This window comes from Schistocerca gregaria, chromosome 1 (assembly GCF_023897955.1).
Source record: "Schistocerca gregaria isolate iqSchGreg1 chromosome 1, iqSchGreg1.2, whole genome shotgun sequence".
NCBI lineage: Eukaryota > Metazoa > Arthropoda > Insecta > Orthoptera > Acrididae > Schistocerca > Schistocerca gregaria.
Window position 1 is genome coordinate 162,783,042 of NC_064920.1, and position 22,682 is coordinate 162,805,723.

At 45.6% G+C, this 22,682-nt stretch overlaps 1 protein-coding gene across 2 annotated transcripts in view; it reads right to left on the reverse strand.

Moving 5' to 3' along the window:
- The window catches only part of LOC126335915 (uncharacterized), a 131,218-nt gene extending 113,596 nt beyond the window's left edge, over positions 1 to 17,622 (reverse strand). The window contains exon 1 of one of the 2 annotated variants that reach the window (XM_049999392.1): positions 17,548 to 17,622. In XM_049999392.1, coding sequence (XP_049855349.1) covers positions 17,548 to 17,568 — 21 coding nt within the window. In that variant the 5' untranslated portion in view covers positions 17,569 to 17,622. The remainder of the gene's footprint in view (positions 1 to 17,547) is intronic. The other variant, XM_049999399.1, reaches the window with a different exon arrangement.
- Between the last annotated feature and the right edge of the window lie 5,060 nt (positions 17,623 to 22,682).

Consider the following 22,682-nt stretch of genomic DNA (forward strand, 5'->3'; position numbering starts at 1 on the left):
CAATAAGAATCCGTGAGAATTCGAAGTTCTTTGATTTCTCCGTAATGGTCATTTCCCGCGCCGTGTGTCGAAAGAATTAATATTTTGTTTGAGTAGCTGCTCTCGCAATTTTGTCAGAAAAACCTCTCTGTGAGGCGAAATTCCTGTCTTGGAGCGCCTGTCACTGGGATTTGACGAGCATCTCCTTGACGCTCTAGCCCGTGACAAGATGTGCTGCTCTTCTTTGGATCTTCCTGTCTCCTCTCTTATTCTTGTGGAATATGGATCTCAAACTGGAGGACCAATATTCATGGGTCGATCGGATGATTGTCAGCCACTACTTTCGATCGAACGAGTTTATTACTTTCATTGTGATCATTCCAGTGGAGCTGAATCCGGAATCTGCTTTCCCTACTGCTACTAGTCTCAAGTGGTGGTTCTACCAGAGGTCGCTCTGAATGGCTATGCTCATATGTTTTACGTCTGTTTCTAACGATTTATCGTCAGTAGTATAATTGTACAGTAGTGCATCTTTCCCCCTTGTAGAAACATTAGTGTGTACATGTACCACTTGGACATGAAATAAGTTTAAAGGTCAGGTCATTTTCAAATCTCCCACTTCACGGTACGGTACACACTGATAATGCTGCACAACACACGCATCGATAACGCTATCGGGAATCGCCTCAGTCCATCACATACCATATTCATCCAGCTACAACAGTGGCTGCGAGAAACTAGTACGTTCAAAACTAGAAGGACTGACTGTGGTGCTCCAGGGACACACACCAGGGTTTGTAGACCGTTTGTACGAAAGGGACAAGCTACTGTCATTCGAATCTTACTGTGAAGTGACGTCAAAGTGACGTGTCTTTCGTAACACTCGTTGCGATCAAAAAACACGATAGCAGTCGAGAAATGAAGGTCTTTGATGGCAGCACATTGGATTTCGTCGTATTTTATTGTTTTCGTATTACAGCTTGCGTGTTATGACAGTATGCCATTTCAGTGCAACGGCGCATTGAAGATTTGTCAAAAACACACAATCCTTGGTACGATTTGTTATAATTAAATGTCAGTTAATGACACATCAGCGTAAAAGCCTTCAACGATGAAAAGACCTTGTGGGAAATCGAACCCGGCTCCTTCGCCCGCAGACAGCCACGCTGACCATTTTGGGGCCGATACAATTCTAGATATGTACTGCGACAGTAATGAAATCTCCTAAAGTACCTGTATGTGCATGAATTATAAATCATGTTGTTAGAGAGTAAGTGTGTGCGCCTGCCATGGTTCCAGACTTATCGACTGAAAGAGTTGGGCAATGCAAACGCCGCCGTCGTTATCACAGATACAGGCCCACTTGGCATGTAGACACAGGAAAGCTTTCCGCGGTACAGATTATGCGCGCTTATCCAGTACGGCCGCATTGTGTATGACCATAGATTGGCCAGGAATTTTGTAGAGGTTTTCACAGAGACGGCAATGATTTCAGCCTGTAGCTTGAAAACTGTATATGTGATGCTGGCGCAATACTACTTATGTGTTGAAAATTTGGTTATTTTCTCTAGATTTATATGCAATGTTTCCTTTTAGAAGAATGAAATAATTGCGAGAATTACTACAAAAATTTCCCCCGTAGTAGTTTCTTAATTAAACGGAAGAGAAAACTTGCATGCAGCCTCAAAACCGTCTTTTTTATATATATTTATGGGCACTTTATGAAATAAGAATAACAGAATGAATAAGCCTTGACGCCCTTTCCAAGGAAACCTTCCCAGCAAACGTCGTTACTGATTTAGTGTCAACCAGAAAATTTCGCTCCTTTCGAAGGCATTACTCGTTAGCTATTACTGTATCAGGGCTTCAACCTCTTTCTCTCTCTTCCTCGGCCCCCTGCCCCCCCCCCCCCCCCCCCCCCCTCCTCACTCTCTCTCTCTCATCAACAATACAAACACAGCAATACACGAACAGTCATTTCAGTCACTGTAAGGATTTCCGCTCAGAACTGCTCTTCCTAAAGTATCCTAAAAAGTCACATTCTTCTTTCTATATAGGACTGCTGCGGCCACGTACGAGTAATAAAGTATCACAGACTTCCTTCGCGACACCCTCTCTTCAATAATATGTACCGTCAAATATCGCATTCTTACACCACCAACAGTCGCAACCTACTCTATTCTTACTTGCTAAATTAATTAAGTTTCACCTTCATATCATTACCAATTGCGCCAATACCTCAATATTGCCAGAGCTTGAGTATGAAACATCGTAAAGGTCACACATTCCACCAATTTGAAAAAAATAAATTGGCCGCTTACCTCTTGAAATAACAGTAGTTCGGTCTTTATTTGTCGTAGGGATCCGAATACGTCACTTGGTGAAAATTCCTTGGCGATACTCACCTGTCAGTGTCCTATACTGTTTATGTCAAGAAAATTGCATCACTTCCATTTAATTTTTACTTTAATTCTGTGTTCCGATACTGGTTTGAACTGGAACAGGTATTCTTCACATGTACAGTTCGTTTCGGGCATACCAAGTGTCACTATGTGTATTACTTGTTCCGTTGCGGATACGAGAAATGGGTAACACTGCCCGAGAGAACAATTACATTTTTATTATTTCTATAAAACTGACGGGGTTCAGAAGTTGCTACTTTGTATTTATTCCTGCCCTGTGCGATTTTCAGTCTATAATAATACTGCTATCCAAAAACTTCCACTATTTTAAGCACTACATCTTCTTCTCAGCTTTGCAGCTTTTTAGATTTTTTGCTTGTCACATTTTCATTTCTTTTCTCTTTGCCTTAAATTGGATATCGTATTGCAGTACAAATCAATCACATATTTTTACGTACACGAATGTACGTCTAAATGGTTACATGCAAAATGATTGGTAAACTGTAAGAGAGGACTTTTAAATCCTAATCTTCCAAGAATAAATACGTGAATAAAGAGATAAAAATTAATGGGTGATGATTCAGTCTGGCACACTGAGGCTGTAGACACTGCAGAGAATAAGTGTTTTAACAGAAGGTAATGGTCGTTCTAAAGGTGCCATATCGACCTGGGGTGCCAAACTTTTTGGGAGGTGGAAATTCTTTGGACACTGTCGTCCCAACAAAGCTGAGCAGGTATGCGGTTTTCAGGTATTAAATAGGAGACGAGGCATAGGCACGGAAGCGTGTCGCGAAGGGAGAACCTTGGGTAGAACAAAATTATATTGAATGGCATGATCATTAAATAAAAGATAAGTGCTGGTAGAAGATAAGAACTGGCAGTGTGATAAAAGAAAGCGTGTTAATCATAAAATCAGGGGAAGGTATTGTAATAAGAAGTTATGAAGGAAGTTACGTACGGTTCAAGTGGATCAAGAGTCTTAAGATAAATGACCGTGCATACAGTGTGGTAAATGATAATACCCCTAAACTAGTTACAATACCCTCCCCCACTCCTGATTCTTTAATCAATCAAACTCTCAGGAAAAAACAGTATATGAACTTTTATGACATCATATCTCCCGAAGTATGAATCATAAGACGACGTAGTTTCGCAGGTACATTCAGTGGTGTACATGGATACTCTGAACAATATGTCACGAATACAGTAACTAGTAAAAAAATAATAAATTCAAATGTCATACCTAATGATGAAGTCTTACTTCACGAACAGCGAAAATGTAGTAACCGATACTTTTTTTTCGTGATATGGGGGGTTTATAAGCAAGAAAAAAGAAATCTAAAAAATTTGATATTATGAGTGACGTTTTCTGGAATTTTCGACGGAATTTTAAATTTTTGGACTCGGCCAATAACTATATGAAATACTCAAAAATCACATTTTTGTTGCCCGTGGAAGACGTTATACAGGCAACTGGCAACTCAGGCCATGCACTGTTTTATGTGGTTAGCAATATACACTCCTGGAAATGGAAAAAAGAACACATTGACACCGGTGTGTCACACCCACCATACTTGCTCCGGACACTGCGAGAGGGCTGTGCAAGCAATGATCACACGCACGGCACAGCGGACACACCAGGAACCGTGGTGTTGGCCGTCGAATGGCGCTAGCTGCGCAGCATTTGTGCACCGCCGCCGTCAGTGTCAGCCAGTTTGCCGTGGCATACGGAGCTCCATCGCAGTCTTTAACACTGGTAGCATGCCGCGACAGCGTGGACGTGAACCATATGTGCAGTTGACGGACTTTGAGCGAGGGCGTATAGTGGGCATGCGGGAGGCCGGGTGGACGTACCGCCGAATTGCTCAACACGTGGGGCGTGAGGTCTCCACAGTACATCGATGTTGTCGCCAGTGGTCGGCGGAAGGTGCACGTGCCCGTCGACCTGGGACCGGACCGCAGCGACGCACGGATGCACGCCAAGACCGTAGGATCCTACGCAGTGCCGTAGGGGACCGCACCGCCACTTCCCAGCAAATTAGGGACACTGTTGCTCCTGGGGTATCGGCGAGGACCATTCGCAACCGTCTCCATGAAGCTGGGCTACGGTCCCACACAGCGTTAGGCCGTCTTCCGGTCACGCCCCAACATCATGCAGCCCGCCTCCAGTGGTGTCGCGACAGGCGTGAATGGAGGGACGAATGGAGACGTGTCGTCTTCAGCGATGAGAGTCGCTTCTGCCTTGGTGCCAATGATGGTCGTATGCGTGTTTGGCGCCGTGCAGGTGAGCGCCACAATCAGGACTGCATACGACCGAGGCACACAGGGCCGGCATCATGGTGTGGGGAGCGATCTCCTACACTGGCCGTACACCTCTGGTGATCGTCGAGGGGACACTGAATAGTGCACGGTACATCCAAACCGTCATCGAACCCATCGCTCTACCATTCCTAGACCGGCAAGGGAACTTGCTGTTCCAACAGGACAATGCACGTCCGCATGTATCCCGTGCCACCCAACGTGCTCTAGAAGGTGTAAGTCAACTACCCTGGCCAGCAAGATCTCCGGATCTGTCCCCCATTGGGACTGGATGAAGCGTCGTCTCACGCGGTCTGCACGTCTAGCACGAACGCTGGTCCAACTTAGGCGTCAGGTGGAAATGGCATGGCAAGCCGTTCCACAGGACTACATCCAGCATCTCTACGATCGTCTCCATGGGAGAATAGCATACTGCATTGCTGCGAAAGGTGGATATACACTGTACTAGTGCCGACATTGTGCATGCTCTGTTGCCTGTGGTTCTGTCAGTGTGATCATGTGATGTATCTGACCCCAGGAATGTGTCAATAAAGGTTCCCCTTCCTGGGACAATGAATTCACGGTGTTCTTGTTTCAATTTCCAGGAGTGTAGATGGCGTTAGATTTAAGATTCATTAAACTTCACGGGGAATGTAGCAGTAAGCTGAGTGAAAATAGTGTTGTAAAGGGAATGACAAGTGTGTGTGCAGAAAGAAGTATTGTTAAATAACATTGTTGTTTATCAGATAACGACAGTAATTGCAAGTGCTCCATCTTATTTATTAAATATAACTCAGGGCATTATATTGTCTACACAGTAATAATGAACAATTTCGCGAACTATACAAAAACGTCAAAACAGGACATGCGTACGCACAAGGTCTATTCTTATTTAACTTGGCGTTCCCCAAGGTTGTGTTATAGGCCCTTTGCTGTTCCTTATCTATATAAACGATTTGGAAGACAATCGGAGCAGACATCTTCGGTTGATTGCAGATGACGCTTTCGTTTATCGACTAATAAAGTCATCAGAAGATCAAATCAAACTGCAAAACGATTTAGAAGAAATATAGGAATGGTGCGAAAAGTGGCAGTTGACCTTAAATAACGAAAAGTGTGAGGTCATCCACACGAGTGCGAAAAGGAACGCGTTAAACTTCGGTTACACGATAAATCAGTCTAATCTAAAAGCCGTAAATTCAACTAAATAGCTAGGTATTACAATTACGAACAATTTAAATTGGAAGGAACACATAGAAAATGTTGTGGGGAAGGCTAACCAAAGACTGCGTTTCATTGGCAGGTCGCTTAGAAAATGTAACAGACTACTAAGGAGACTGCATACACTACGCTTGTCCCTTCTCTTCTAGAATACTGCTGCGCGATGTGGGATCCTTACTAGGTGGGACTGACGGAGTGCCTCGAAAAATTTCAAAGAAAGACAGCACGTTTTGTATTATCCCGAAACATGGGAGAGAAGTGTCACAAAATGATACAGGATTGGGCTGGAAATCATTGAAAAAAGGCGTTTCTCGTTGCGACGGAATCTTCTCACGAAATTCCCATCACCGACTTTCTTCTCTGAATGCGAAAATATTTTGTTGACACCGACTTACATAGGGAGGAACGATCACCAAAATAAAATAAGGGAAATTAGAGCTCGTAAGGAGAGATATAGGTGTTCATTCTTCCCGCGCTATACGAGATTGGAATAACAGAGAATTGTGAAGGTGGTTCAATGAACCCTCAGCCAGGCACTTACTTAAATGTGATTTGCAGAGTATCCATGTAGATGTAGATGTAGATGAACCTTCCCTTGCCTTTCTCAATCCCCAACGGATTTCCAGTGGTTTAGATTAAACTTGTGACCGCTAATTAAACATCAGAAACAGAACGTGTTTGACTTTGACAGGTACAAACTAAAAGGGCAAGTAGAGGACAATGAAACCTACAAATGATTCTCACAAACTCAGCTCCAGAAGGCAATGGTTTCTCCAGTACGTTGTATTACGACTGATTATATGAGCACCTTATAATAGAGTTCCCGAAGATCCGAAATGCAGATATGCAGTTGAGTGCAAACGAATTGTGACAAGCGTTCCACATGTCCACAGTTCACAAAAATAACGCTTCAGCATGTCTCCTCATCGAAGCCCGTATACATTCAGAAAACCCAGGTATGTTCAGAATGCACTGACAACCGTCCACAATGCAGTTCCGGATTTCACCGACACAGTCAACAGGGCTGGAATACGCTAAAGATTTTAAATATCGTCACAGGAAAAAAAATCCAGTGGTATCAAATAGTGGAACTTGGGAGGCCATGGTTGTCGAAACGCTATTTACCAGTAGTTAGCTATCGAGAATGATGATAAAATCAAATGAGCGCTGTTTATTACTTTGCAATTTACGGCCCACTTGTGGTGTTTCGAAGTAAACGTAGCCCTACACATCAACAATGTTGTCACACTGGCATGACTACACTTCTGGAGACATTGTATCGAGGAAACCATTGGTCTCTGCATCTACGTTTGTTAGGATTATTTGCTTGTTTCAATGTCCTCCGCTCGCCCCTATCTTTAGCAACAGTGACGGCGAAACACCCTGTATATCGCCAGGGGATGAGCGCTAAACTCTGAAGTTTTCGCGACAATAATAGTACCAGCGACAGTCTTAACAACACAGACTAACCTAAAATCTCGAGCAATTATTTGGTTGATAGAAGTTCATACGATATCCGCGGAAGTACGAATAGTTCTGTCAACGTAAAATAACGCAGAGGACGTGCTAGAAAGTAATGCCTCGCAATTTTTACGTGAAAACTCTTAAATTCTTTTAAATAAGGCAAACGTTATTGAAATTCTGCATCTTTATTCTTCCTGTCCTCGTCTTTGCAGCCCTCTGCCGCTAGAGGGTGCCGAATTGTAGCGTGTAACATGGCGGTGTGTAACGCAACTACAATGCTCATAAGGATAATGCTGATACATGGTGAAGCAACGCTCTGGTGGGCGGTTTGCGGATTTAAATCACCTCGCGGTATGACCATGCGGTGCATATGATCTGCGATCGTCGCACGATGGCGCTGGCAGCAGTCCACATACGCAGAGGTGTGTTGGTGCATGTCAGACTGCGGTGCAGCGAGTAAGTGTGCAGACGTTTTCAGTCGTGCTAATGGTGACTCTGTGTTGAAAATGGCTCAAAGAACACATATTGATGACGTTATGAGGGGTAGAATATGAGGGCGACTGAAGACTGGTCAAACACAGCAGGTCATAGCACGGGCCCTCCGTATGCTACAAAGTGTGATCGCAAGATTATGGCAATGATTACAGCAAACAGGAAACGTGTCCAGGCGCTACAGTACGGGACGTCCACAGTGTACAACACCACAAGAAAACCGATACCTCACCATCAGTGTCCACAGACGGCCACGGAGTATTGCAGGTAGTCTTCAAATGGTTCATATGGCTCTGAGCACTATGGGACTTAACTTCTGAGATCATCAGTCCCCTAGAACGTAGAACTACTTACACCTAACTAACATAAGGACATCACACACACATCTATGACCGAGGTACGATTCAAACCTGGGACCGTCAGGTAACTTTGCTCGGGACCTTACCGCAGCCACTGGATCAGTTGTCTCCAGACATACAGTTTACAGACGACTGAACAGAAATGATTTATTCGCACGGAGACCTTCGAGACGCATTCCACTGACCCCGGTCACAGGAGGGCCCGTAAAGCCTGGTGTCAAGAACACAGTGCATAGTCATTGGAACAGTGGTCCCATGTTATATTCACGGACGAGTCCAGGTAGGGTCTGAACAGTGAATGTCCCCGGTTTTCATCTGGCGTGAACCAGGAACCGGATACCAACCCCGGATACCAACCCCTTGAAAGGGAACCTGTATGGAGGTCGAGGTTTGATGGTGTGGGGTGGGATTATGATTGATGCACGTACACCCCTGCATGTCTTTGATAGAGAAACTGTAACAGGTCAGCAGTATCGGTACGTCATTTTGCACCAGAATGTCCACCTTTTCTGGAGTGCTGTGGGTCCCCATGAAACAGAAGATATCAGGCGAATGGAGTGGCCTGCCTGTTCTCCAGACGTAAACCCCATCGAGCACGTCTGGGGTCCTCGCGATCGACGTATCGCTGCGAGTCTTCAAACCCCTATGACACTTCAGGCAGTCCGAGAGGCACTGGTGCAAGAATGGGAGGCTATGCCCCAACAGCTGCTCGACCACCTGATCCAGAGTATTCCAACATGTGCGACCTGTGTACGTGTGCATGGCGATCATATCCCATACTGATGTCGGGATACATGCGCAGGAAACAGTGGCGTTTTATAGCACATGTGTTTCGGGATGGTTTTCTCAACTTATCACCAGTATCGTGGACTTACGGATATGTGTCGTTTGTGTTCCTATGCTATCAGCGCCAGTTTTGTGTAGTGCCACGTTGAGTGGCACCACATTCTACAATTATCCTTAATTTATGAGCCTGAGTGTACGCCGGTGCGTGAGAAACAGCGTGCTGTCATCCAGTTTCCAACTCGAAGATCTCGTCCACACACGGAGCGCACTCCCCATCATCATAACAATGGCAGAAAACACAGGAGCGCTGCGACATTTGGAACAATCCGTCGCCTTGGGTTCACTGTAATCGATCATCCTCCACACAATCCCGCTTTGGGGCCTTTTGATTGCTACCTGTTTCCAGAATTTAAAGAACTCCTTCGAGGACTTCACTTCGACAGTGATGAAGTGGTCCAAGAAGAGATGAGGTTGTCGCTCCGTCAAGAAAAACATTCTAAGGCAACGGTATGAACAAAGTGGTCTCTCGCTGGGAGAAATGTGTCCGTCAATAGGGTGACCACGTTGAGAAAGAAGTATGTAGAGCTGAAAAATAAAGATTTAGAATGTTAATAACGTTTGTTTTATTAAAAAACATATAAGAGTTTGCACTAAATATTGGGGAGGGGGGATCAGTTATCAGCACGCACTCGTATTTGCCCTGTGCTGTGATCTTTCCAAACTCCATATATACAGCAGCAAAACAATTATCTAAAGACACAGTCTGTGTAAGCCGGGCTTCAGATCTCCTTCGAGACGTCGCACTTCATAACAAACATGAAATCAGCGTCAAGAGAACTAGGTATAACACAGCAAAAGTTATGCAGGCAGTAAAGTTTAAATATCTAGGTGAATGGAGAGAGCCTGACCGATCAGAGAAAGGTGCTTTCGTGTCACGCATTAACGAAATGCAAACGGCCTGCCAACTAAGTAAAGGCGTCTACAATTAGAGATCGATATCCTTAAACGCCATAATCAGACATTACTGCAATGTTATTCGAATGGGAACTGTATATGTGGCAGAGATTCTAATGAACAAGAAAGGTCTAATGGAGAAACTTGAAAACGCAGGAAGGAATGGTATGAGAAAAATCATGGATGCCACCAAAGAAAATAGCGAGTACAAAAGGAGTCACAACGAACTACACAGTGTGTGCCAGGAGAATGGTCAATGACGAGAGATATGACAGGAACGATCACTGAAAGTAAAAATGTCTACTAAAAATTGGCTCCCTCTCAAGAATCAGCTTTTCGATCATGTGAAACAGAGCTCATCTGCTGCAAGCTCTTTGCTTTCCATGTTTTGAGGGGTGGTATTATACATCGAAACAAGGAAAAAAAGACCAGTAAACATGGCTTCTAAAGTGCATACCTTAAGAGCTGTGAGCCCATGTTTACTACATTTTATTGCTACGAATTATACTCCCTCTCTGATGCTTGAATATAGTCTATTCCACCTGCGATACCGTGTATAAGCAAGTGGAGAAGAAGAGTGACACCATTTGGAAAACATAGATTGCCTTCTATGGCCAGTGAGTGATACCTGGAGGAATATGTAATACGATATTGAGCTACTTACAAGAAAAAACAAGCGGACTAACACGAGAGGATTCACAGAAGTTGAGAAAAATCTACGAGAAATGGTTCAAATGGCTCTGAGCACTATGGGACTTAACATCTGAGGTCATCAGTCCCCTAGACTTAGAACTACTTAAACCTAACTAACCTAAGGGCGTCACACACATCCATGCCCGAGGCAGGATTCGAACCTGCGACGTTACCAGCCTCGTGGTTCCAGACTGAAGCGCCTAGAACCGCTCGACCATAGCGGCCGGCTACGAGAAATGGAAATTTCACCTAAACATATTCAGCTGCGTGACCCGCTGAAAAAAAAATCTGCGACCACAAATAGGTTTCCAGGAAAAGCAGAAGTTGAAGATACGGAAGGCGTGGACCCAAAATAGTACCGGAGAGGAATTCACGAGGATTGGCGGCACATTTCGGAAAAAGAGACAGTTACACTGATGGAAAAGAAATCGCAACACCAAAAAATAATTAATGTAGAGTAATGGAATTTTGGGAATGCATTTGTCTTGGTAACATAAGTAAGTGATGAACATTGCAAGATTGCAGGGTAATTTAAGCGCAAGATAAGCCACTGTCAATGTGAAATGCTGGTACATTAACAGCAGGTGTAACCCCCAGAATGTTAAATGTAAATGTCGTGTGACTAGGGCCTCCCGTCGGGTAGACCGTTCGCTGGGTGCAAGTCTTATGATTTGACGCGACTTCGGCGACGTGTGCGTCGATGGGGATGAAATGATGATGATTATGCCAACACAACACCCAGTCCCTGAGCAGAGAAAATCGCCGGCCCAGCCGGGATCGAACCCGGGCCCTTAGTGTTGACATGCTGTCGCGCTGACCACTCAGCTACTGGGGTGGGCAGAATGTTAAATTCAAGCATGCAAATGTGCAGACATTGTGTTGTACAAATAGCGGATATCAGTTTGTGGGATGAAGTTCCATGCCTGTTGCACTTGGTCGGTTAATACAGGGAGTTGTCATCCGATGATGTCCCATGTGTGCTCGATTGGAGACAGATCTGGTGACCGAGCAGGCCAAGAGAATATGTCTACACTCTGTGCAGCACTTGTGTTACAACAGTGCTATGTGGGCAAGCGTTATTCTGTTGGAAAACACTCCCTTGAATTCTATCCGTGAATGGTCGAATCACCAGACTGACGTACAAATTTGCAGTCAGGGCGGGTGGGATAGCCACGAGAGTGCTCCTGCTGTCACACGAAATCGCACATCGCACCCCATACCATAACTGTAGGTGTAGGCCCAGTGTGTGTAGCGCGCAGACAGGTTGGTTGCAGGCCCTCAGCTGGCGTCCTAAGCGACACACAGGCATCACTGGCACCGAGGTAGAACCTTTCATCAGAAAATACAACAGACCTCCCCCTTACCCTCCAACGAGCTCTTGCATGACACCACTTGCGCAGATGGCGGTGAATTGAGTCCAGTGGAACGTGCGCTACGGGGCGTCTGGCTCGGAGCTGTCTTTGAAATAACCGATTTGGAACAGTTCGTTGTATCGATGTGCTGTCAACTGCTGCTCAGATTGCTGCTGCAGAAGCAGTACGATGTACCTGAGCTAAACGTCGAACAAGATAGTCTTCCCTCTCGGTAGCGAGATGTGGCCGTCCGTAGCCCAGTGTCTTGCGACAATACCGCTTCATGACCACTTCTACCAGAAGTCATGTAGGTGGCAAGTCTTTTCGCAGTATAACAGAATTAACATCGAGCTTCTCGCAGCCCTATTACATCGTACAAACTCAGTGAGTGTTGATAACGGCGCTTTGTCACATTAAAGCCATTCTTGACTGACATCAACTCACCATGTCCTGTCCCAAAGGTAGCTAACGCTCAAGATATTTACACAGTGTATTTAAAGCAAACCAGAGACAGATCTGGTGATCGAGCAGGCCAAGGAAATAGGTCTACACACTGCACAGCACTTGGGTTACAACAGCGGTATGTGGACAAGCGTTATCCTGTTGGAAAACACTCCCATGGATTCTATTCATGAATGGTAGTATCACCAGACTGACGTACAAATTTGCAGTCAGGGTGAAACTTCCCCTTACAAAAATTACAAATGACTGTGCTTAAACTGACACACAATATTTTTAGCGCAACGCAATCTGACTTTCAATAATCCTTACAAAAGAATGGCCCTGACTAACATTAAACTATACGTTTCACAAATCACTTACCTCACAAAAATCTTCGTTACTCAAGCTACTGCAATATAGCGAGCGCCACTACTGCCAGCTAAATAAAAGATTCAAACTACTGAAGGCACTAACTATAGGCATAATTAGCAAATGAAAGATTTTGACAGAGAAAAAAACAATGTATTTACCTTAATATTGTTCAAAAGTCATATTATATATATATATCAGTTCATGACATCCAGTCTTACAAATTTACTGTCTCTGTCCAGATCATTTGCTCTCAAAACTCCGCCATTTCACTCCCCACATCCACCACTGCTGGCGGCTCACCCCCAACTGCGCAACGCTACGCGCGTTAACAGCCAACTGCCCAACACTACAATAGCAAATTCCAACAATGCCACACAGCCACAGATTGCACACAGCACAGCCAGTGATTTTCATACAGAACGCTAGGTGGCGGTGGCGTTACCAATATAAGAACCTAAACAGCCTACTTACAAGGGCTAGTGCGATAGCGACGTGTGTGTACCTGCTGCCATACGAAATTACACACCAGACCATAACTGTAAGTGTGTCTAGCACTCAACAGGTTGGTTGCAGGCCCTCCTAAGCATCGCTGGCAGAACCTTTCGTCATAAAATACAGCAGACCTCCCCCTTACCCTCCAGCGAGCTCTTGCGTGACACCACTTGCGCAGATGGCGGTGGTTTGAGTGCGCTACGGGGCGTCTGGCTCGGAGCTGTCTTTTAAATAGCCGATTTGTAACAGTTCGTTCTGCTGTCAACTGCTGGTCAGATTGCTGCTGCAGATGCAGTACGATGGGCCAGAGCCACACGCCGAACAAGATAGTCTTCCCTCTAGGTAGCGCGATGTGGCCGTCCGTAGCCCAGTCTTCTTGCCGCCTCTTTACGAGTTAAAAGCCAGGGACGCACCGATGGACTGTAGTGTAGTCGAATTGGCCGACCGTCTTCGCACGGTTCTTGGCACCCCGGTTTCGCTGTCGGCTGCAACGTCATACGAGGTGGGTGAAATTTTCGCTCATTTGACTGTTTCGGTCGACGAACTGACGAATCAGGTTTTGGTCTTTGAGTCGGTACAGCCCACAGCCAATCGCATTGTTCGCGTTCAGGCCCATATGGCGCATTATTTAAATTGTCTATCCGATTTGTTTACTACCACACTTAATGAGGCTCAGGCAAAAACCCATTCGGTTCTTCCCAGTCGAATTCAGCAGTTACAATCTCGCGTGGTTGCGTTGACTTTAGAGGGGGGAGGCATGGCTTGTGAGCCCAGTGTCAATAATCCGCCAGTTGAGGCACGCGGGAAATTTTTACCTTCTGAATGCCAAACTACCCAGTCCGAAAATGATGTAATATAAAGGACTTGGCGGCTGATCAGCTATATCAAGCTCAAATGGTGTTGTGGTTTTTAGTGCAATTGCAAAATTACTCAGCTACCTTGAAGGTAAAACATTCGGTGTTATTGGCACTGCTGCTTCCATTAGCCAAAGGTTCCCTCGTTGAAATTATTTCCGAGATATTGCAAGCTCAAGGCACACTGGAACAGTTGCGTAAACAAACTGTAGCCCAAAAATTATCCGTTTGGATGCGTCTCCGCTTGGAATCTGAATGTTATTGAAAAGCGGAGGGGCAGGACGAGTCGTTGGGACAGTACTTTGATCGTGTCAGGGTTGCATTAGTGGCTTTGAATATGACAGTCTCGGGAGGGAAGTCAATAGGCCATATGCTGGAGGGGATGCGTCCGCAGGGCAGGATAGGTCGCGTTTGGCCTTTCTGCAGCGTCCTGATTCTTCTACATCTACATCAGCATTCATACTCCGCAAGCCACCCAACGGTGTGTGGCGCAGGGCACTTTAAGTGCCACTGTCATTACCTCCATTTCCTGTTCCAGTAGCGTATGGTTCACGGAAAGAACGACTGCCGGAAAGCCTCCATGCGCCCTCGAATCTCTCTAATTTTACATTCGTGATCTCCTCGTGAGGTATAAGTATGAGGAAGCAATATATTCTATACCTCATCCAGATACGCACCCTCTCGAAACCTACACCGCGATGCAGAGCGCCTCTCTCGCAGAGTCAGCCACTTGAGTTTGCTAAACATCTCCGTAACGCTATCACGCTTAACAAATAACCCTGTGACGAAACGCGCCGCTCTTCTTTGGATCCTCTCTATCTCCTCCGTCAACCCGATCTGGTACGGATCCCACACTGATGAGCAATACTCAAGTATAGGTCGAACGAGTGTTTTGTAAGCCACCTCCTTTGTTGATAGACTACATTTTCTAAGGAGTCTTCCAATGAATCTCAACCTGGTACCCGCCTTACCAACAATTAACAACAACAAAAAATGGTTCAAATGGCTCTGAGCACTATGGGACTTAACTTCTGAGGTCATCAGTCCCCTAGAACAGAGAACTGCTTAATCATAACTAACCTAAGGACATCACACACATCCATGCCTGAGGCAGGATTCGAACCTACGACCTGGTGGTCGCGTGGTTCCACACAGTAGCGCCTAGAATCGCTCGGCCACCTCGGCCGGCTAACAACAAATGATTGCTTCAATAGAGTCGGTAGCGTTATTGGACGAACAGCTCCTGGCTATGGTGGAAAGGGAAGTCGGCCCCTTGGATAATACAATGGATGCGAGTGATTTAAAGAAAGATAGTTTGTGATTTCGTTGCCGGGAACAAGGGCATTTCGTTCGGAATTGGCCGATTCCGAGAGAACGGCGCCGAGATACATGACGCCAGAAGAAAAGGCGTTCTGGTGAGAGGTACAGAAGGCAGTAACCGACTTGGAAGATTCCGCGAAAGGGATCTGATAATATGCTCGGTTTGAGTACCGCAAAGCAGGTTGCGCGAGCAAACCACGTAAAGCAATTACGGAGGTCAGGTAACAGTACTGACTCCGAAACGACCTTTTTATTTAAAATGCGGCAATCCACTATTGCGGGGTAACCTTGACTCGTGCCTTTCGGAGCAAGGACAATGGGGGAAGCGTAGGGGGATGCTGAAGGTCTTATGACCGCATTCTGCCTCATTCGCTCAATCTGTCTTAGGATGCGCATCGTGACCAATTCCTCCAGCAGTCATGTACAGTGGCTCAATTCCTGCCGAGTCTCTCCGCAGTATCGCAGAATGAACATCGAGCTTCTCGTAGCCCTATTACACGACCTCGTCCAAACTCAGTGAGTGCTGATAACGTCGTCTTTGTCGCCTTAAAGCCATTCTTGACTAACATCAACTCACCATGTCCTGTCCCAAAGGTAACTAACGCTCAAGATCTTTACACAGTGCATTTAAAGCAAACCTGATTTTCGTCATCATAGTGGCGCCACTCTTATGCGACTGGCGCGAGAAACATGCCTAGCAACTTTTTTATGTGCACAAGTTCTTCTTGGTGTCGAGATTTTTTTCCCTGTCAATGTAAATTAACCCTTTCGTGAGCCGTGGGAAACCTGCTTCCTACTACAATGAACTCGCTCCTAGTCCCGTGGGATTCACAGTTCCCACCTCTGTACGGTGCTACCACCTAGTGGACAGTATAGGGTACTACTTCCAATCCCAAGTTGCCGCCGTTTTTGCTGTACCTTCGCGCAGAGGCATTATATATCTGAGTGTTGCTCTGTAGAGGAGCCTTTCAGTGCTGTTTGCGTGACATTTTGTGATTTTTTCCTCAAAGCTATAGTATAAGGTAAATACTTTCGATTTACCCAAATTTATGAAGGAAAACGTAAATTTGGAGCGAGGAGAATTCCAGTTTGAAACAAAGGGAGCCATTTCTGCAGTAAAATGGATGGACAACGGCCCAGTCACTTTCCTGTCCTCATTGATGACCCATGAGAAAGAGCCACAGTGAAAAGGAAAAACAAGGATTGTACTAGTACAGAGATTTCTTGTCCTGATGTTGTGGCAGAATACAACAAAATAATGGGTGGTGTCGATAAGTTTGATCAATTACGAGAAAGGTATGCTATTGGCAGACGTTCTGTAAAATGGTGGCACAGAATATTTTATTTCCTGGTGGACGTTGCTGCAGTGAACAGTTTTATCCTGTGGAAAATAAGTAAAAGAGAAAGTGGACAGCATGATCAGCTCACATACAGGATCCATCTAGCCAGACAATTGATCGCTGGCTTCTCATCCCGAAAAAGGCGTGAACAAAAACTTGTCTTTCTGGCAAAAAGGGGTAAAGTACCTGAAGATTTCCGTCATGTGGCTGTAGGGTAGCATCAACCCATTTTAGGAGAAACCTACTGGACGTGCCGTCATTGTAGTACCAAAGCTGCGGAAAAGAGCACTCACTGTGTTTCTACATATTGTCAAATACCACTTTGCATAGACCCATGTTTCAGAAAAGTTCATGGGAAGTAATTGTGAGCAATCATTGTAACAAAAGAAGTAAATTTATCAAATAAATATGACGTATATTGAAAAAGTTGTTTTTGTCATTTCACTCCAAGGAAGGGCAGTGGGAAGAATACTTCCCACCTAGTTCTGTGACCTCACTTTCACAGTTGGAGCAAATCTGATATTCTGTATGATAAATATACCTATCTGTTCACTACTATCTGCTCTGCATTCATTAAAAAAAATGCTGCTCAATAATTTTGTCCACGGAAGGGTTAACATTGTCCCTAGTTGATCGAAACGAAGAAAGAAGAAGACGCGTTGGAGATAAAGGGGACGAAACACTGCTGACGACGAACTGCGTGAAAGGAAGCCGAGCGAGACACTCACCATGTCAGGTGCGGCGGGCATCGGCGGCCATCGGCGACTGGCCGTGACTGGCGCTATCAAGCGCGGCCGGCCCCATCTGGTGTGCATAAAAGCCGGCCGCCGATAACGCGACCACGCCACGCGGCGCTGTCGTAAGCCGCTATCGCCCGTCATCTGACAAGCGCGCACTCCTATCTGCCCAGGAGGGAGAGGCCAGTCTCGTACCTGCGTCCTGGCCCGGTCACAAAGACGATCGGAGTCCCAGCTGCGCGGCAGGTGACGAGGGGGCGGTGCTGCGCTGCGAGCATTTATGCTGCTGTCTCGGAGATCTCGAGTTCGAGTCCCGATTACACCCCAGGATTTACGCCAGTCCGCGGTAGACAGTAGTACGGCTGCACTGTGTGGGCGGGACTGGCAGCTCTCAGAGCTGTCGACTCATTGGCGTAGGTGGGTTGCAGAGGGGTTGGACTAGCAATGCGTGCGCATAGCTATCGTTGCTCTGTATGCGAGTAGAAACCTAGTTACAAACTGCCACTTTAGAAACTTAAGCGGTACTCTTAGCCCACAACAGTATTTCCGTATAAACTGGGAACAATCGCAACGAACCTCTTTGCACGTGTGAATAAAGCAGCCGGTTGGTGCACTGATTAATTATGCGCGTATAAGTGAAGAAAGACCCTTTATTGTATGATTATACACTCCTGGAAATTGAAATAAGAACACCGTGAATTCATTGTCCAGGAAGGGGAAACTTTATTGACACATTCCTGGGGTCAGATACATCACATGATCACACTGACAGAACCACAGGCACATAGGCAACATAGCATGCACAATGTCGGCACTAGTACAGTGTATATCCACCTTTCGCAGCAATTCAGGCTGCTATTCTCCCATGGAGACGATCGTAGAGATGCTGGATGTAGTCCTGTGGAACGGCTTGCCATGCCATTTCCACCTGGCGCCTCAGTTGGACCAGCGTTCGTGCTGGACGTGCAGACCGCGTGAGACGACGCTTCATCCAGTCCCAAACATGCTCAATGGGGGACAGATTCGGAGATTTTGCTGGCCAGGGTAGTTGACTTACACCTTCTAGAGCAGATTGGGTGGCACGGGATACATGCGGACGTGCATTGTCCTGTTGGAACAGCAAGTTCCCTTGCCGGTATAGGAATGGTAGAACGGTGGGTTCGATGACGGTTTGGATGTACCGTGCACTATTCAGTGTCCCCTCGACGATCACCAGAGGTGTACGGCCAGTGTAGGAGATCGCTCCCCACACCATGATGCCGGGTGTTGGCCCTGTGTGCCTCGGTCGTATGCAGTCCTGATTGTGGCGCTCACCTGCACGGCGCCAAACACGCATACGACCATCATTGGCACCAAGGCAGAAGCGACTCTCATCGCTGAAGACGACACGTCTCCATTCGTCCCTCCATTCACGCCTGTCGCGACACCACTGGAGGCGGGCTGCACGATGTTGGGGCGTGAGCGGAAGACGGCCTAACAGTGTGCGGGACCGTAGCCCAGCTTCATGGAGACGGTTGCGAATGGTCCTCGCCGATACCCCAGGAGCAACAGTGTCCCTAATTTGCTGGGAAGTGGCGGTGCGGTCCCCTACGGCACTGCGTAGGATCCTACGGTCTTGGCGTGCATCCGTGCGTCGCTGCGGTCCGGTCCCAGGTCGACGGGTACGTGCACCTTCCGCCGACCACTGGCGACAACATCGATGTACTGTGGAGACCTCACGCCCCACGTGTTGAGCAATTCGGCGGTACGTCCACCGGCCTCCCGCATGCCCGCTATACGCCCTCGCTCAAAGTCCGTCAACTGCACATACGGTTCACGTCCACGCTGTCGCGGCATGCTACCAGTGTTAAAGACTGTGCTGGAGCTCCGTATGCCACGGCAAACTGGCTGACACTGACGGCGGCGGTGCACAAATGCTGCGCAGCTAGCGCCATTCGACGGCCAACACCGCGGTTCCTGGTGTGTCCGTTGTGCCGTGCGTGTGATCATTGCTTGTACAGCCCTCTCGCAGTGTCCGTAGCAAGTATGGTGGGTCTGACACATCGGTGTCAATGTGTTCTTTTTTCCATTTCCAGGAGTGTATGATAGCGGAACAAACACTGGTGACAGTTACTTCTGTAAAATATCTGCGAGTATGCGTGCGGAACGATTTGAAGTGGAATGATCATATAAAATTAATTGTTGGTAAGGCGGGTACCAGGTTGAGATTCATTCGGAGAGTCCTTAGAAAATGTAGTCCATCAACAAAGCAGGTGGCTTCCAAAACACTCGTTCGGCCTATACTTGAGTATTGCTCATCAGTGTGGGAACCGTACTAGGTCGGGTTGACGGAGGAGACAGAGAAGATCCAAAGAAGAGCGGCGCGTTTTGTCACAGGGTTATATGGTAAGCGTGATAGCGTTACAGAGATGTTTAGCAAACTGAAGTGGCAGACTCTGCAAGAGATACGCTGTGCATCGCGATGTAGCTTCCTGTCCAGGTTTCGTGTGGGTGCGTTTCTGGATGAGGTATCGAATATATTGCTTCCCCATACTTATACCTCCCGAAGAGATCACGCATGTAAAATTAGATAGATTCGAGCGCGCACGGAGGATTTTCGGCAGTCGCTCTTCCCGCGAACCATACGCGTCAGGAACAGAAAAGGGAGGTAATGACAGTGGCACGTAAAGTGCCGTCCGCCACACACCGTTGGCGGAATATAAATGTAGATGTAAAACGGGAATGGCCATACTACAACCGTAACAACAGGAAGATTTCAAATCTGACTCGATACTTCGAATATAAGCTTATCGAAAAATAATTACTTGAATAAAAATGACTTTTTAATATACCAACTTTTTAAACAGGAATAAAAAGTATAAAATAATTTTTCCTTGCCTCATATAGATTCCTAGCCATACAGATAATCCCGAAAATTTGTGATTGTGAATTTTAATTCAAATGGAAATACTTGTAAGATTTAAAACGAAAATATGGGGCACATGGAATACATAGGTATTACTAATGAGGTGAACTGGGCGTATTCAGTTAGTTCAAAATGTTCAAATGTGTGTGAAATCTTATGGGAGCTAACTGCTAAGGTCATCAGTCCCTAAGCTTACACACTACTTAACCTAAATTATCCTAAGGACAAACACACACACCCATGTCCGAGGACTCGAACATCCGCCGGGACCAGCCGCACAGTCCATGACTGCAGCGCCGGAGACCGCTCGGCTAATCCCGCGCGGCTGTCAGTTATTACTGTGATGGTTGGTTTTGGTTGTTTGCAGGAAGACACCAAACTGCGAGGTCATCGGTCTCATCGGATTAGGGAAGGACGGAGAAGGGAGTCGGCCGTGCCCTTTCAAAGGAACCATCCCGGCATTTGCCTGGAGCCATTTAGGGAAATCACGAAAACCTAAAACACGATCGCCGGACGCGGGATTGAACCGTCGTCCTCCCAAATGCGATTCCAGTGTGCTAACCACTGCGCCACCTCGCTCGGTACTACTGCGATAGTAAGGAAATGTACCATTCCAGCATCAATTATGTATTACATGTGTGCCACATTCTAAATAAACTGGTAAATACTACTATGTACGATAAGAAGGTGAATCCTTCGTCGAACAATTATTAAGTGGTGCAATAGTAAGGAAATGATCTTGCCTTCCTGGGGGACCTCAGTGTTATAGAACCTTCTGAAATAAATTTTCCCCATTTGACTGTTAATTGTACATTTATTTTATAAAATCATGATTTCGGCCTTTGGAATCATTCTCAACTGCACGTTGAAATGAAAATTAAAACCGTATGTATTATAAAGTGTAGGCATAGAAAGAAGCAGCTGATACGTCTTTGGAAACACGATTTACATGTTAAAATATGTCTGACCTGTCTGTGACATCTCACCATCAGAAACACATATTTCACGCAGTGGTCCGCTTTGGTACGATCTTTGCCATTGTTTCGAAATATATCAAGGTCAGCTGATAAACAGATGTGACCAATGCAGTTCACAGTAACATATTAGCTGCTAAGTACACCATGCTGTATGATAATGGCTTCTCATTGTGTACAATTTCAGCCATATTTTGTAGTTTCCATATTTACTCGTATCCTGTAATACGACAATTCGTCTTTAAGACCAGAGATATGTTTTTTCGACAATGGCAGGTAACAAACAGGCCAGACGTATTTTAACATGTACGTAATGTTTTCAAATGCGTAATAACTGCTATACCCTGCACTGTATGATATGTATGCTTTATTAATTTTCAGTCTGACCTGCTTTTAAGAAAGCTCAAAATTATGATTCTGTAAAATAAATGAACAATAAACAATCAAATGGCTGAAATTCCTTTCGAAAAATAATAGTAAGGACGTATAACACTTCTGCAGCAATTACGTCTTGCATTTATCCCTCATTTTTCATTTTAAATCTTACAAGTATTTTCGTAGGTATTAAAAATACACAATCCAAATTTTGAGGACTATCTGTATGGATTAAGGAACCTATATTAGGCTAGGAGAAATTATTTTGTACCTTGTAGGGCGATATAAAAACGTGGTATATTAAAAATCCATATTTATTTAACTATTTTCTGCTTTTTAGTCTCTTGTGTCTGAAACTTTTCAATCGATTTCAAACATTTTGATGAGATTACAACAGAGACATATAGTAAATTGCAGGTAAATTTCAGTTCCTCTTCACCTGACTCAACCAATATACTGCTTCCTTCTACGTGTATATCTCACGGAAAGAAGGTGAAGGTAAACATTAGAGAGATTTGAGCTCACACAGAGGCTTACCAGCAAATGTTCCTCTGCAAATCTTTCACAACTGGAACAGGAAAAGGGGCAAATGATAGTCGTACAGAAAGTGCCCTCCGCCACGCATCAGGCAAGAAAGCGATTTGATATTGCATTGTCATTCACTTCTGAGAGCTGTTGCAAATAACAGGTCCCTAGCTCAATAGGAAGTGACAATAGTAAAGTACTCTCCCCCATACACCAGGCAAGTAAGGGAGATACTGCATTATCCTCGAGTTAGGAAGTACATTTAAAAGTTCAAGTCTCTAGCTCATATGGAAGTTAGTTTAAAATTAATTGCAAAATTTATGCCGAACAGACAGATAAGAAAGCAA